The following is a 16,466-nucleotide window of genomic DNA, read 5'->3' on the forward strand; positions in this document are numbered from 1 at the left end:
ATCAAACAGCATGTATGTTCCGTCCGGGCTACACTGCACCTCCAATACACATACAGGCACTGCAGCCTGTATAACAATGCGGGAGACAAAAGTAAAAATCCACACAAGATATGATAAAATATCATATTTATTTCACATCATTTGCGCTTTGCAAAATCAAATCCATTTTATTGAGTGGGATACTGTACTACAACACAATAAACTGGAGAAAAAATCATTAGATGTTCATTTTACATGTGACAAACTCAATTCAATGATGTGAGTTGAGGACTCTTTCTCCTTTATGTACACCAAGCAGCACCACCATAAGCAGAACCCTGAACACAAACAAGACGCATCTGAAGAATTCATTATTCAGTATGTGAAATGGTATGTCCGGTCAAAACACACATTAACAGAAACCGAATTGCTGCGCCATCAATGCCCGCTAGTAACTAAGGTGGCAAATCAACAAGTGTCTCAATTGATCCAGCAGATGGTGCTGTTAGGTCAAGACGTGACGCCCAAACCATCTTGAAATCCATCAAGTGTTTTCGCCTGTTGAGTTTCACTGAGCGCTGCAGCTTGACCTCGAACATCTGACCTCGAACAACAGGATTGGTTGCCTGTCCACCACAAGTAGAGACAGGCAAAGACAACCATCTACCTCAGTGTCACTGAGTGGGGACTACTTCACTCATGTGAGCTGGAGACTCTCAGTTTTTTTTTTTCGCAGAATGGGGTGATGCGGTGCTTTTGCCAAATGGCAAACACTGTAGTGCCGTATTATTTGAAGGCGCGCTTAAAATTCTTTAATCTCTTTAAAATTAAAGTATGCTGAATTGTGAAAACACAAACATGCACACATCCAACCACGAAATCCATATTTAAAAACAGTTGGGTTTAAAAAAAAAAAAAAGAAAAACAATTATGGGTGGAAAAAAAAGACCGGCCCAATATTTGAATGAGTTTAACCTTTTTTTCCTGGACTGTTTTGTATAAACAACCCAGTTTTTAAGGTTGTCTTGAATAAAACAAAACAAAAAAAGAATAAAACAACATTTATTGAGGTATTAAGCAAAAGCTGAGTCAAATAGACCCTAATGTTAGTTTGATCCTTTTATTATTTTTTAACCCATAATTGGGTTGTATAATTATAATAATAATAATATTATAACCCAACTGGCTTTAGAGTTTTCATTGAGACTGAAAATCTGCCTAGCAACAAATCCCCACACATATTTATAAGCTGTCTGAACAAAAGAATCTGTCCGATTCTGTAGTTGCTGTCCTCACGAAACGTAACTCTTTAACTTTTGAAGTTCTATATTGAACCACATAAATTCCATGGCTGTAAAACTGTGTCAGCAAGTTTGCGCTCCGGTTTTTCCCGGGCGAAGCCCCCTCCACGTGTTGACTCATGGTAATATGACAAGTTTGGCTGCGTGTCAGATTAGCGTGGCTCATTTTTAGAAGCTGTGGACTGCAAGCGCTGACATCATGCTGCCCTCCTCACCCAAAGGAAAAGGCGCTCGCTTGCTAATCCCTTGTTTTCCCCTTGAGAAAGTCTCGCTCGGCTCATTCGCATTGGCCGCAACGCGCACTCGGTATGAAAACACGCCTTTGGTAATGTGATCTAGTCACAGGCAGGAGGCCGGAAATACAGGTGTGAATGCATCCCAACACAATGAGTGATGCATTCAAGACCGTACCTCTGGGGTGCTCAGGTGACCCCATTTGCACTCCGGCGTCAACACACGCGTCCTTGGGCTCAAGCAAGGTCAACTTCTGACTCTTTTCTTCTTGCTATATGGTGAAGCTCATATTACAGATTTATATTGTCATTGTGGGACCTCTTGCCCCACTATTCCAAACCTCTTTTTGAGGATCAACGCATGGTTTTAAAGTTTAGGTTTGAATTGTGTTTTGGGTGCGGTTGGCGGTTCGTAGGTTCAAGTGCACACTGTGGTATCTTTTTCTTTTGAATTGAAACACAAAAACATATGATGGAAAATAAAACCACAGAATCAAATCATAGATGGACATAACAGAGACCGTCTTGTGTCTTCTGGGAAGACAGCAGTTTGTGCAATTTTCATACTTGCATCTTAAAGGAATACAAAACAAAAATAAAACAACACAAATAATCAAAAAAAGTGAAGCAATGCCTGAACAGAATGATTGGTTAATGGGAATTGACCAATCCGGGGTTTGGTCAATGCTACGCAATCTAAACAAAAGAAACCACAACAGCAACAGATTAAAAAAAAAAAAAAAATAAAAAAAAAAAGCAACAAAAAGCACACTCATGTTTGAGAAGCTGAATGTATTTTAAGTGCGCCTAATAGTCATCAAATGAAACAATATAATATTTTATATAACAATAGTCAACAAACACAATGTTTGTTGGTTGCTATGGCATACAACTTCACCACATTACCCTACAAGATAAAAACTACATTTCCCCCTAACTCAGGTTCTCACAATATTAGACATTGCAATTAAAGTAAGATTAAATTAAAGTTAATGAAAAAAACTGGGATGTTCTCATTATTGTATTTTCATATAACACAACACCAGCCACTTCTGTAGCTTCTATTCTATGAGCCTTATAATGCAGTGCACCCTATATATGAACACAGTTTTCAAATAGGCCATTCATTGAAGGTGCGCACCATAGTGCGGAAAATACGGTAATGTTTGAGATGTTTCTTCGAAGCACAGAGCCTTTATTTGTGAGCTTACCTCAGAAGGTTGAATTTTTCCTTTATTTGCTCTTTTCCTTGTCAGCCTCCAAAAGGATAACCTCTGTTGAGAAAAGAATACCTCGCTTTTTCATTTTGTTTTGAAAATGATACCAGAACTATTTATGAACTTTATTCCTGCAGTAGAACTTTAGTGCCTGCATGTTCTAGTTTACGTACAATTTTTTCTTTGTCGATTTGTTTCTTCACAGCAATTTAATCCCTGATGAAATTTAATCATTCCTTGCTTCCTCCCTCCTACCTAAATTTAGTCACTAATCATGTCAATGCGCATCTGTGTAAAGAGGACCAGAAATAAAGGTGTGCATTTTGCAAGGCAATAAGTTGCTTCATGTTCCAATTAATTTGCTGTTAATTTGAAAAAAATAAAACCAAATTGTTATATCATAAAAAAAGCTTTAAATTAGATTTACTGACACCTGACCATATTCTCTTACAATCTCACATACCCCCTAAAGTGCCATTTTGTACTCCCAGAGGCACCTGTTATCACATTTGAGTCAATATAGTTTTTGGGCATCTGGAAGGGAGAAATTGTATTTTCATCATTTTCTGTGAGAGATACTCAATTTTCCTTTCAGGTAGGCTTTTCATAATAAAGTTATCCAAAAAGCGAGTTTCCACAGTGTATATAGAAGTGCTGCGCAGTACATACGTTTGACCTCCAGTTTGCAGGAGACGGTGGCCTCTCCTTGATCGTTCTTGGCCCGGCATGTGTACACGCCCCCATCAAAGCAGCACGGCTTGCGGATCTCCAAGGAGCAAATACCCTGGTTGGACAGCTGACGGAACTTGGGGTCGTCACCGATCACCATCTGGTTCTTCAGCCATTCGATCTTCGGCTGCCAGAGGACAACCAGAAATTGCTTTTGTCAGCTCACAATGTCAAGATGTCGCAGTTGGAGGGACAGTAACTTAAAACTGACTTAAAACTGAAGTGGAACTCGGGTGAACTGCGAGGCGGATGTTCTAATAACCGCGCCACAGAGCCGCCGTGAAGGCAATCATCAATAAATAATTTAGTTATTTTTTTTAACCTAATCGTGATCTTCTCACTGCTAATCTCACAAAAACAAATTCAACCACTAAAAAGTGGGTGATGAAAATGGCGACCATTCCGAATGGCACCACTTGCTAACTATCTTCTTATTTTAATTTTATCATTTGTGACTTCCCTGCGTAGCTTCCATCACACTCCATTTATCTCCGTAAGTGGCAGTACATTATCAGAGATAGTAGGACATGCCTCCAGAATTGGATGTCCAGGACAGCTGTGAACTGAGTCAGCTAGGAGGGGCAGTGGGCCCATAAACACAGCATTTCATTTAGGTGAGGCCTACAAACGGAATGAAATTCAAGAGATCGCTTTACAGAAAATTGCCAGGTAGGTTGGCACATGGCTGCTTAAACACGTCATTCTGGTTGATATTGTGTGTGTGGAATATGAGTTTGGCAGTAAAATCTAACCAATTTAACTCATCTCAGGGTGCGGCCATTTTGCCTCTCCCTGTCAACAAACAATGACATCACAGCTGCAAAAGGTCCGGTATCACTTGTTTTCAGTTTGGTTTTGTAATGAAATTGATAAAAACGGGTGGATTTTTCTGTTTAAATCAGATTCAACAAACACAAAATTAAAGATTAATGGGGACGCGTATTACTGCAAAGACATTTTTTGACTTGACTTCCCCTTTAACTGCATATTGAAATTCATACGAAATACAGAATAATCTTAATAATGTTATTGCACATTCATCCCTGTCTTGTCACCCTGGCCACCTTACAGAAATTTTTCTGGCTGTGGCACTTCACAATTGCGCTTGTTGCAAAGTTGCAGCCAGCTGCTACTGTGCTATCTCCCAAAAGAAGCATTTCAATGCCGCGTTCACTGATGTTCATTTTGGGACCAGGATGCGGTCGGCTTGAACCCGCCCCCAAATTCTCGTTTAAGCGTGGGACGGGCCACCCTTCCAATGCTCAAATGCACAAATGAATGAAACATATACCGTACAGACACACAGCCAAGGTATTTGGAACAACCCGGCTTCCTGTTCCTGGAGTCTTTGTGATGCAGTCCTATGAGAGCACTCCAGGCATGCCGTGTTGTAAAATCCCAGTCGGATTGGCCTAAGCGCCACTGGCATGAGCCTGCAAATGCTGTTGTCCTTGGTGAGAAGCCAAGGACAGCTAGAACACATAATCAGCCTCATTTCCACCACAGGCCGTCACTTAAGCCGCCCGCGTCAGGCAGACAACTGGGCAGAGATGTTTCACCGGAGCGGCAGCAGCCGCCAGCAAAATTGCCCGACCTACTGAAACTACATGCCGGCTGTCATACCAGCACAAGGCAGTCCTGTATGACACACTGACCGTAGCAAATAGTATCTCATCTCAGGGGTCAGGAACCGCATGTGGCTCTTTCATCCTTATGTTGCGGCTCTCCGCCGTTTGGGAAAATAAATAATGCTTGGTTCAGATGGACGCCATGGACGGCGTAACAAGCTTTTTTCTTGAAACCAACAACCTTGGCTAGAACAAACACCGCTGAAAACCAAATAACGAACAGAGAACGTAAACGGGAAATACAACGCCTTCCAGATCAAAAGCAGATATTTCGATATAAGATCACACTGGTAAGTAAAAAATACAAACTGGAGCGCTTGATAAATTCTTAACACTGAACAAATCTCATTTTAAAGAGATTATGTGTAAAATTTAGAGCGTTTTTCATTATGGACAGCAGGAGGTGCTACAGGTGCCGCATTTACCATTGTCCCCAGGTTTAACAAACATGGCTTCCTCGGGAGAAGTGCCACCCCCCATGTAATATAATTTAATAATAACTAGATCTATGATTATATTTAAAACATACTATTGATTGTTAAGAACACATTCATTTGCAAGTTAAATTTAAATTTACAATCATTTAATTTTTTCCTTTTTAATGAAAAACGCTCTAAATCTTACACACCGTGCCTTTAAACGATAGTGACATTTCATGAATGTGTATATAATGTAACATAAAAGTTGTTGGATAAAAACATTGAACAAAAAGACATACATTGAACAAAAAGACATTCCTCCTCCTCAAAATAAAAAGAGCATCTTGACATCATGTCTGACCTTGGGACTTCCACGAACAGAGCACAGTAGCTTGGTGGTATAGCCAACAGTAGCGGCCCGGTTGCTGAGCGGCGTGGTGAATTTGGGCGCTTCACTGAAGTCATGCTCGTGGTATTCAGGAGGCTTGTAGACGATACCTGACAAAAAAAGCGAGATTGCATTTAGTGTCATAGAAGAACAGTATATGAATTTCCTGAAGTGAAAAAGTACATTGTACATAAGCAGAAGTACAAATATACGTCTAAAAAGTTTTCAAATGTAGAAGCACTCTTAAAGTCTTTTACTTAACCTGTTTTGGTGACTTGCAGTATTTGAGCTCTCAAAGTGTGACACCTGTTTTATTTCTGAATTTACCTGTATGCGACTCAAAATTTTCAGTGACGTCCATGCACCATGTCAATTTTGGTTTGTCTTTTTTTCACACTCATGGGACAATGAAAGTCTAAGGCAATGAACAATTACCAGTTAAGTAAAACAATTAAGTTAAGTAAAAGATACAGGAAACAAGTAAAGACAAAAAAAATAAATTCTACTGTCAATAACTGGTTTGCTAAGTTGACAAAACAAGCAAACAAATAGCTTAAAAAAACAAGCTTGTTAGCGTTAGCTCGTTTATTTTGCTATCAAACATGCTATGCTAACATTGTGAACTGCATACACAAACATGCTAAATTAGCACCTTCTCAATTTTGAGCGTTAGCTCGGTTTTTTTTTTTGCATTTTTTTTTTTTTGCTATCAAACATGCTATGCTAACATCGTGAACTGCATACACAAACATGCTTAATTAGCTCATGATAACAACTGAAAACAGACACCTGACCAGAATGTTTTTAAAAATCAGAGATCATTTTCGAACATGAGATGCTGGTGGTTTTATCGCCAGCTAAACACATAACAAATTTGCAAGATTTTGCTGCTGCTGACAAAACCAAGCATTTCTCTTTAACAGTGGCACCCAGGGGCCAGCTCTTGCATGATTTCAATATTTAAAAAAGTAATGCCATAAGCCTATTTTGAAAAAATAAGGTACAAAGGGTTGCCCTTCAAATGCAAAAAATAAGCGTAAAATGTTGTTGGAAAAATAATTATAATACTAGCCAAACAATATACAGATAGATGAAAATCTATCATCTTTAGTTATTCTCGACTAGTGCTAATGTACAGTAAGAATCATCTGCTCGCTTTCTTAACACGGTCCTCAGTAATTAAATTGGCTGTTGTCAGCTTGTATTTCAAAAAGTGTCAAGGGCTTCCCTCCCCCTGGACACTTTAAAGTAACTACACTCCCACACTCGCTGCAGCTCATTAAAATAATAGTCGGGGTGGCGGGTGGGCACCTGTCTTCTGGATCGTGGCCACGTCCTTGGTGACGGCGCTCGTCTCACTGGTGCCAACTTTGTTGACAGCAAACACTCGGAAGGCGTACGAGTTACCCATGATCAGGTCCGAGATGGTGGCGGTCAACCTGTGGTAGTTTTCCAACACGGTGAACCATTCCTTGGAAAAGTGATGGAAATCAGTTACGCAATTATGCTTTTTGTGGGGTTCGCTAGTGAACTCCTACCCCAGTCTTGGTGTCGGCCTTCTGCACCGTGTAGCCAGTGATCTCCGTGTTGCCATTGTCTTTGGGAGGAGTCCATTCTAGTGCAGCGTTGAAGCCCCAGCAGTCAACCAGTTTTACACTGCTGGGGGGTCCCGGCAAGTCTTGGGAGACATATTGGAATAGAAAAGAGAGTAGAATATTATTGGAAACAAAAAAGAAATGACAACATCATCCTTCTCTTATGCCTCATTCAAAAATAATAATCCCTCAAAGTGCTATTGCGCTTATTGAGCAATTTTCAACAATATTTTGTCTTATTATCTAAGTTCTTGGTATTTGCCAATGAAAGTGGGCATTCACCAATGGCTATATCTGCTCCACGTATGACTCACCAACAATCTGAAGGGTGATGATGGCTTTGTCTTCAAAGCAGTCCACCTTAACAGTCATTTCATAAACACCCGAGTCCTCCCTCTGAGCTCCGCGGATAAATAGGATGCTGTCCTTGTCACTATTCCTCAGGTTGACCCTCTTTGCGTCCAGCGGCTGACCGTCTTTCAGCCAGGACACCAAAGGTTTGGGCTTGCCCTGTGGAATTGCCCAAAAAAAAAAAAAAAAAAGAAAGAAAGAACAACTCTGGTCAGACTTTGAGGAGCCATCGATAGAAAAGTGCACTTTGAAATTTGGGCTCACTAGGAACGGGATGACCAGGTTGATTTGCTCTCCAACTTGCTTGACAAAGCATGTGCGGAGGTTGCGAGGAATTTTGATCTTTGGACGGTCTGCAACACACAAACCAGACATATTTCTCTTCAGGTTCCTTTTCTTGAAGTTTCATTCCTGTCCCCATCTGCTCTTCTGCACTCGGTTAGTTGCAAGAGTGACAGCCAACGTAGGGGGTCAATCAATCACATGAGCGCATTGGCGGCTTTTGTCAGGTGTGTTTTCACAGCATTGGGGGAGGGGGGGGGTCAAGCAGGCTCAAAATAACACTTTGACACCATCTATTTACATCGGCGGAGCAAGCCTGAAGACTGATGATGCAAGTTGGCTCCACTTGTTGAAAGCTGACGACTTCATTTTGAAATTCACGGCACACTTATTACATCATTTACTATACAACATACCAGAATATCAATGATTTTATGGCAACTGCATTAGGTAAACTTACGGTTGAACAAATTGACATGCATACAGTGGATAACAAAGGTGTGAAAATGAAACTTAATCGATCAACTATCACATGGTGAAGATTGAGAAGTTTTTTTGAGACCTCTAGAAACTCTTCACAAAGCATATTAAGTGCTTACCAAGTGATGAAATAGCTATGCTGCAGTTTAGTCAATATATTCAAATTTGAATCTGTTCAAAGTGCCTTATAGACTCAAATATGCAGAACTTTACACAGTTTAATGGATTTGAAAAACATACTGATGAACAATTAATCGGAAAAATGACGATGCATAAAATAGAATTTGTTTTGTTGTAATGCATCCCCATATGGAGATTTTCCCTATTCACAGCTGCCCTGGTTCCTATTGCAAGTCAACAGTTAATATAATGTTAAAAAAAAAAAAAAGTTCTAGTTGGGTTCACTCAATGCATTGTGTGGAGCAGTTATTAAAGTTATATTGAGGATATGAAGACATTAGTCCCTGTCAAATATGTTTGTGTTAGTTGTGATCGATTGGATGTCATATTTGACGTACAGAATCTGTCCGAAAAAGTCTCTGTATGTCGCCAAAAATATACAAAGAAGAGTGAAACAGTTATATATTAGTCTTTGGGTAGCATATTTCGTGAATAAGGAACAGAGTACTAAAGATTAAAATACGAATTATATAGTCGGAGGGAAATACAAATCCAGCAATTCCAATACAGTATTCCCTTATAAATAAACCTACGCCGTTCCATGCTAGCAAAAATGTCCTAATGAATATATAGTATGAGCCAACGTATAGTATCCAGGCAGAGACAAGAAAGTGAAGAAGATGGCAGCCCTTAAAATAGTTTTGGAGATGTGAAAGTCTTGAATAGGGCTGACATGCGATCCCTGAGAAGAAGGATGTCATCACGCTCTTCAGCCGATTCCAGCGTTGTGCCGCTAAGTCATGACAGCTGGGAAAGCTCCACTATTTAAAATCTTATTAGAAAGAAAATTGATGGTTTGCTTTCGGGTCATTCTCAAGAACGGCATCCCAGCAAATGAAGCTATGGAAAAGCAACAGGTCGTGGCCAGGTCGCTTTATCGTCTTATCAGCGTAAGCGAGCAACATCCTGCCCGCCAATCTCCTTGGAGCATCTCAGCCGCATCTCACGCCATTCCGGAACCAATTTGGCCCCTCTTCCTTTCTCGTATATTTGACAGCTAAGATTTCAGCTCCGTGATATTCACCTCCACTTTTGGCCCCCGATGCTAATCCCAACAAATCAGCTCTTGTGAGACATCCACTCAAATTCTACATCGTATGCATTTGCTTCTAGATAAATGTGTATCCATGACGGGATATTATCTTGAAATCACAAATGTGCGCGCGCGCGTATGTGAGGTGAGGACAGCGACGCTGGCGCACAGCTGAATTTAACTCTCGCAAGCCGGCCGCAAATCCATCAATTAAGCTCGTGTTTCGCGCCAGCGGCAGTTCTGGCTACATGACCGCATTTCTCCACTTTATGTTCTTGTTTGTTCACAGATATTTGAACCCAGAGCAGGAAATGTGCTTAGCGACAAGTAAGCTGTCCTTCACAGTCCGTAAGTGGGACATGTTTACGCCGTCCTTAAAATGAAAAGGTCTATTCATTTTACTCCCGTGCACTTGTACTGATGATTTATTTTATAATCATACAGAATGCTGGTTCTAAGACCATACTGAACATCATATTTAATATATTAAATGAAAACATGATGACAAATGTCTTTAGTGAATACAAACATAAAGCCAAACAATAATTTTCACAAAATGCAAACAATAATGATATTTAGTGAGACCAAAGGAATCCATCAAAATTGATTATGAATAGATGCTTGTGTGGGAAGAGATTATTAAAAAAGAATTTGAGAAATCAACAAAAATGTCAACACTTGCCCTATGACAAAAAGAAGATGATATAATATTAGCATTAATAACTTTTCACCATCTCGGAGTCATGCAACAGCTAATCAAAAATTTTGTTTTCACAATTTACCGTTTTTAAGATCAAATAAGATCTTGTTTTACCGCAGTGCTTCTCAATTATAGTTTGCCAAGTCCCCCCTAGAAAAAAGAAAACTTTTTGCCACCCTGGCTGTAAATAAGATTAATATCTATAAAAATTGAATAAATATACCTAAACCTGTATCTTTTTCAACATTAACAAAAGAAAAAAGCAAAATAAATCAACTCTCAACAACTGTTAATCATTTTTTACTGTTTAAACGGTTTACAGCTTAGTATAAAACTGAAAAAAAAACAAGTGCATCAAAGTGCATAAAACTAAAAAAAAACAAACAAAAAAAGATGAAACTTCTTATTTTATTGCAATTACACTTTACAGGACAAAAAAAAAAAAACTTTTCCCTGGGGTAAACCACACCCTACCCGGCATCACCTCGCACCACCAGGGGGGGCCCACCCCACTATTTGAGAAGCATTCAACCATATTTAGCATTTTAATATTCGTCTTCAGCTTTAGATGACAGTGATATTTGATATTGGCCTGACATCAGACAAACTCAGTGTCAGATTACCAAATTCCATGACAGTATTTCTCTCTCTCTCTCTCTCTCTCTCTCTCTCATACACATACACACACTCACTGTGTTTATCTACTACATCAAATTATTTCAGATTACTGTCATGTACGTACTCATATGGTTGGTGTAAGTTTGGCTGGGGCTTTCTTGGGTTTGACAATCAAAATCCAGTAATTTCTAAGTGAGTGGCATAGGAAGAGCATTTTTCAATTCATCGCTGTAATAAATTCATTGTCAGTCATGTGTACGAATTAGGGTCTCTTTTAGGGTCAAAAAGTACGTTTGGCGATCGACAGTGGGAAGCAGCATGTTAGCTTTGGTCAAATGAGGACATCGTGCTCCTCACCTGAAATGACAGTAAGTGCAAAGCAGTTTTCAAGGACAGGCAAAGTGTGCCGCGTGCTCTTTCACGGAAGCCACTGCTATGAATGTCCAGGGCGCGTGTGTGCCTGGTTAATTACGTGTCAAACCCATTTACACACTTACTCGAGACACATGAATAAGAAAAGCCTGATTTATGGTTAATGAAAGGTCCTCTCGGCACCAGCATGGATTTATTTCCAAACTGCAGTAAACAGCCACTAACCTTCATCTGGTGCTTCGGTTCCTAATAATAACATCTGTATCTGTGTTATGCTTTCGAACATACTCCCCACTCTCATTAATAATACTCAGAGCACCTACGGAGGGCAGTATTTTGCATTTGTGGCAACTACTCACCCACCACCTCACGGATTGCCACGGGCTGGCTCAGCGTGGCCGGCTCGCTCCGTCCGCCGCGGTTCACGGACACAACGCGTACCAGCAGCACCTCGCCTGCTGTGAGATTCTTGATGCAGCAACGGGTAGCCGCTGTCGGATCCTCGTTTGCCACCGCCCAGTCGTTTGCTGCAGGGACACCAAAGTTGACTTGTGTCAGACTAGTGCTTCTCAATTACTTAAAACAGAGTGTTGTGTTTGATGAAATCAGTCCTCCTCACATAGTGGCCCTGCTTTGTTTTTGTCATGTGAAATGAAATTGCAATGAAATAAGGATTTGCATTCTTTTTTTCAGGTACTTTGCTGCACTTGGTTATTGTTTTTCAGTTTTAGACTAATCTATACAAACTTGTAGAGCTAAATAAAACAGCTGTTGATTTATATTGCTTTTTTGTTCGTGTTAAAAGGATAACGCTTCTGGTATAGATAATAATCACTTTACAGTTGGCTCAGCAAAACATCTCCTAACATTACTAATGACAGTGTGCATCAAAATAAAACTTTACAATACAAAAGCATATATTTTCAATAATATCATTTGAGGAGCCATCGATAGAAAAGTGCACTTTGAAATTTGGGCACTATAATATGATTTAGTAGTGACTTTGTTCATGTTCCAATTAATTTGGTAGTATTATGAAAAGGAAAATGTCCTGTTCCTACTAAAACATTCAGTTAGATTTGTTGATACCTGCAAAAAAACAAAGTAAAAAAAATTGACGTTTTATGAAATAAAATAGTACCTTGACTTACAAAGTAGGGCTGCGTGATTATGAAATAAAAAAAAAATCAGAAGTATTGATGTATTAATCATGATAAATAGAAGTAATTTTTCATTTATTTTGAAATGAATAATAGTGTAATCAACACCAAAATAACAACCGGAACAGAAATGAGGAAATATTAAAATATAAGACATGCAAATAAACCAATTGTTTCTTAATTAATTCAATCAATTTCAATCATTTGACAATCTGACCTTTGATATCTGCCGGACTGGCAGCCTCACATTTTACACAAACACACACTCACGCTCAAAGAGCCAGCAAGTAGACCAGCTTACTCCCATCTTTGCAGTACTCAACGATGTATCCGTCCAGTCCAGATTCTCCAACAGTTTCAGGCCTCTTCCACTTGACAGTGAGGCTCGTGTCGTTCACGTCCTCCACAGATATTTCCAGTGGCGCGCTGGTGGGAACTGCAAACAAGCAGCCACATCCACAGGAAAAAAAATAGAGTATAAATATTTAGCACAATTGAATCTTGAGTGCAAACCTCTGCGGGGATACTTAAGTAAAGCAATTTTTCACACACTTCGGTGAGCCAAGGCACACAGTATTTTACATTTAGAATAAAAAAATAACAACACATAACTCAAGAAAAAGGTGATTATTGTCTCTTGAAAAGGAGGATATTGAAGCAAATTGCATCCCACCCAAACACTTGAGACATCATCGAAAGGGCCATGATGTCTGCTCTATTGAGGACATTAGGACTTTGTGGGGTAGCTCCAATGAGTCTAAAGCTAGAGACCAAAACCAAATTCCACGATAGTGGACACAGATGAATAGGCTGGCACCTGCTAGGATATACCTATTTTGAAATACAGGAATCAATCAATCAATCAAATTTTATTTGTATAGCCCTAAATGACCGAAGTCTCAAAGGGCTGGTGTAATGATGACCTTTCAAATCTCCAGGCAGTGTACAAACATACGGGTTACCTGCAGGTGGTGGGGATGGAGGAGCCTTGGGTGGCTCCTCAGCTGGAAGAACAGCTCCTACTGGAGATACAAAAGATCAGTTTTATGGACATAAGGGCTACGCTCCCACAACTGCACTCAGGCTGAATCGCTGTGCTTTGCTTACCGTCTGCAGGCGCGCCTGTAGCAGGGACTACAACGTCGCCTTCAGAAGTGGCTTCGGCATGCAAACATGCAAAAAACACATTGACATGAGAGAAAAAAGACAGAAGCCTCTAACAAATAAATACTGAAGAGAATACAACAGGCGTTCTGTCTGTCTGTCTGTCTGTCTGTCTGTCTGTCTATCTATCTATCTATCTATCTATCTATCTATCTATCTATCTATCTATCTATCTATCTATCTATCTATCTATCTATCTATCTATCTATCTATCTATTAAACTAGCCAACTAACTAGCTACCTACATTAGCAAACATTTGCCCAAATGTCGTTTAGTATAAAAACAGTGCAAACAATCATCACTCAAAATATATTAGCACATCTACAGTAGCTATCATTTTTTGAAAATATCAAAACAATTAGGTGATGTTAAAGGGACAGTGTGTAGTTGAATCAAATCTATTCATTTTTAAAACCCGCTCGAAAGGTCAATAATATGCGAAAAATATTTTCTATTACATCAACTTGAAGAAAAAAAAATGTTTTTAAATGTAATTGTTAGTCTTGTAATCAGTAGTTATATTACCACGCCGACAGGAGCCTGACATGTTTCACCATCTTTGTGCTACAGATAAGTAGAATTTAGCAAACATAGTGTGGTAGTAGTAGCCTTAGCAAGTCAAAATCTTTGCATTCTCTTAGTTCTCCACTAGATGGCCCTAAATTCCACTTTAAGCTTTATTTATTTTTTGCCCTGTCCACAAGCATATGAAAAAGGAAAAAAGATGGTAGGCAATATATTTTTTCGTTTTAGTATGGTTTACAAACGTGACAAACATACTGTAAAAATGTGTTGAATTGCGCATACTTTGAGGTTTGTGCAGTCGAGATGGCGAGGAAAGGCAATAAACAATGAACTGAACTGGTAGTCCCGATTTACATATGTTATATTTAAAAAATGAGACAAAATAGATGTCTCACTCAAGGAGCCGAGTCACAGTGTTTAGAATCGTCTCTTTGTTATGATCATGTGAACAAAGTTAATTTAAATTTTTGTTCCTGCATAGCCAAGGGCTGGATGAATATTAGTTTTACTAATTGGTATGGTTCACTGCCCAATTTGTGTGACTGCCCCTTAAAGAAAGGCGAGATAGGCACATGATAGCATCATGAAGGCTCATTATTGTCATCTACCTAGTCATTTTGATTGTAGGCTAATTTGTATAGCTAATATACAGGGATGCACATGACTGGTATGCAGATATGCATGGGCAACAGGAATTACCGATGCATAACTTTGCTTGCTCCACATTGCGCATTTGCGTAATTTAGCTAAATTCCATCCATGACAACTGAGCGTGAGCTGAACAAATGTTTTTTTTTCTGTGAAAAGTGGCCCCAAGGTGTGCCATGGTTTGACGCAAGCTTAAATGCAGTGCAAGATTTATTGCTCATATCCTCAGCTAGTAAGGTTGTCCTTTATTTGACATGTATGAGAAGAGCACGTGAATGTAGCGCAACTTATAGCTAACAAACAAGTTAATCGAGAAGCAACAGCTAATCGCCATCTTGCTAGGTTGCAAGAAAAACTGCGGGAGCAATGCAGCCTCTAATAGTTTTCTCCTCGACTTTCAAACAGCTAAGCATGCACGCCCCGTTTTCCTATTCTGAGGATATTTGTTTGTTTACTGAAGCGGCTTGGACTGGCTGTTGGGGCTGCGTATCATTCTCGGGAGGGTGTGAAGGGAGATTTTTAATTGCCACTCTACAGTGATGGAGTATTTACCCCTGTCATCCTTGGATGAATTAAACAGCGCTAACCATAACTGATGGACTTATTAAGCCTTTCGCTGTGTGCAGATAGACTGTGCGCTTAAAATGGGAGTGACACTGAGAATGACATTGAGGAAGACTTTTAATGAAAGTCTGCGTACGTCCTGGTACTCATGTGTAACCCACAAAAAAACCCACATGCGCACCCCTGCTAATATACACAAATATCGCATATATCTTCTTCATTGTTAGGCTTATGAAACTCATTCATTTCTTTTGCAACTGAAAACTGATTTTTTGGTTTAATATGGCTCTCAACATTTTGTGTTGCTGACCCTGCACTATCACCATCACAAACACCTGTTGCACCATTGATATGCATCATAGATTCCGAAGTTTCTTAAAGAGATTGTGTACCTCATTCTCTATAATGCAAACTATGAACAGATTAGGGTTTCTATTAGATTTTTAAAAAAAACATCTTAGTACCTGGAGAGCCTTGTTCCATAGGGGGACTGTCTTTTACAGGAGCAACGACCGGTAGTTCTTCGTCTGACACAGGTGCGGCCTCGACAGGTGCCTCCGCCGGAGAGGACTCGGGTTCTGCGGGTTCTTCCGTTGGAGGGTCTGGCTCTGGTGCCTTCTCGGCCGCCTTCTTTCCGGGGGGCTTCTTAATGGGCGCGGGTTTGCTTGGCATGGTGCCGACAGCTGCCAGTCCGGTCCTCTGGATGAGGGCGCCTTCAACCTCGAGGCTCATTTATAAGGCGTGCTGTGCATGGGACAACTTGACTCCACCCATTGCCTCACTTGGATGCGTGCACTGCATGGGACGTGACTCCACCCATTGCCTCACTTGGATGCATGCACTGCACACCTCCACCCCTCCAATTTGTCACATCCATGTCCCCCCCCATGGGCGGAGCA

The 16,466-nt window shown here is 40.1% G+C and overlaps 1 protein-coding gene across 2 annotated transcripts; it reads right to left on the reverse strand.

The window, feature by feature from the left end:
- Nucleotides 1–149: 149 nt before the first annotated feature.
- mybpha (myosin binding protein Ha) lies at nucleotides 150–16,254 on the reverse strand. Of its 2 annotated transcripts, none has more exons than XM_088407621.1 (13): nucleotides 16,032–16,254; nucleotides 13,773–13,823; nucleotides 13,628–13,684; nucleotides 12,967–13,101; nucleotides 11,865–12,032; nucleotides 8,105–8,193; nucleotides 7,804–7,999; nucleotides 7,433–7,572; nucleotides 7,206–7,365; nucleotides 5,868–6,004; nucleotides 3,400–3,586; nucleotides 2,725–2,787; nucleotides 150–317 (listed from the first exon to the last, which is right to left on the reverse strand). In XM_088407621.1, exons 1-12 carry the CDS (start codon nucleotides 16,237–16,239, stop codon nucleotides 2,747–2,749), a joined length of 1,569 nt encoding a protein of 522 aa, XP_088263747.1. In that variant the 5' UTR covers nucleotides 16,240–16,254; the 3' UTR covers nucleotides 150–317; nucleotides 2,725–2,746. The 2 variants fall into 2 exon arrangements, with proteins under 2 accessions (XP_088263747.1, XP_088263746.1); XM_088407620.1 differs by having other exon boundaries at nucleotides 13,628–13,687.
- Nucleotides 16,255–16,466: the final 212 nt, after the last annotated feature.

Source organism: Hippichthys cyanospilos, chromosome 2 (assembly GCF_059441005.1).
Source record: "Hippichthys cyanospilos isolate Australia breed blue-spotted pipefish chromosome 2, RoL_Hcya_1.0, whole genome shotgun sequence".
NCBI lineage: Eukaryota > Metazoa > Chordata > Actinopteri > Syngnathiformes > Syngnathidae > Hippichthys > Hippichthys cyanospilos.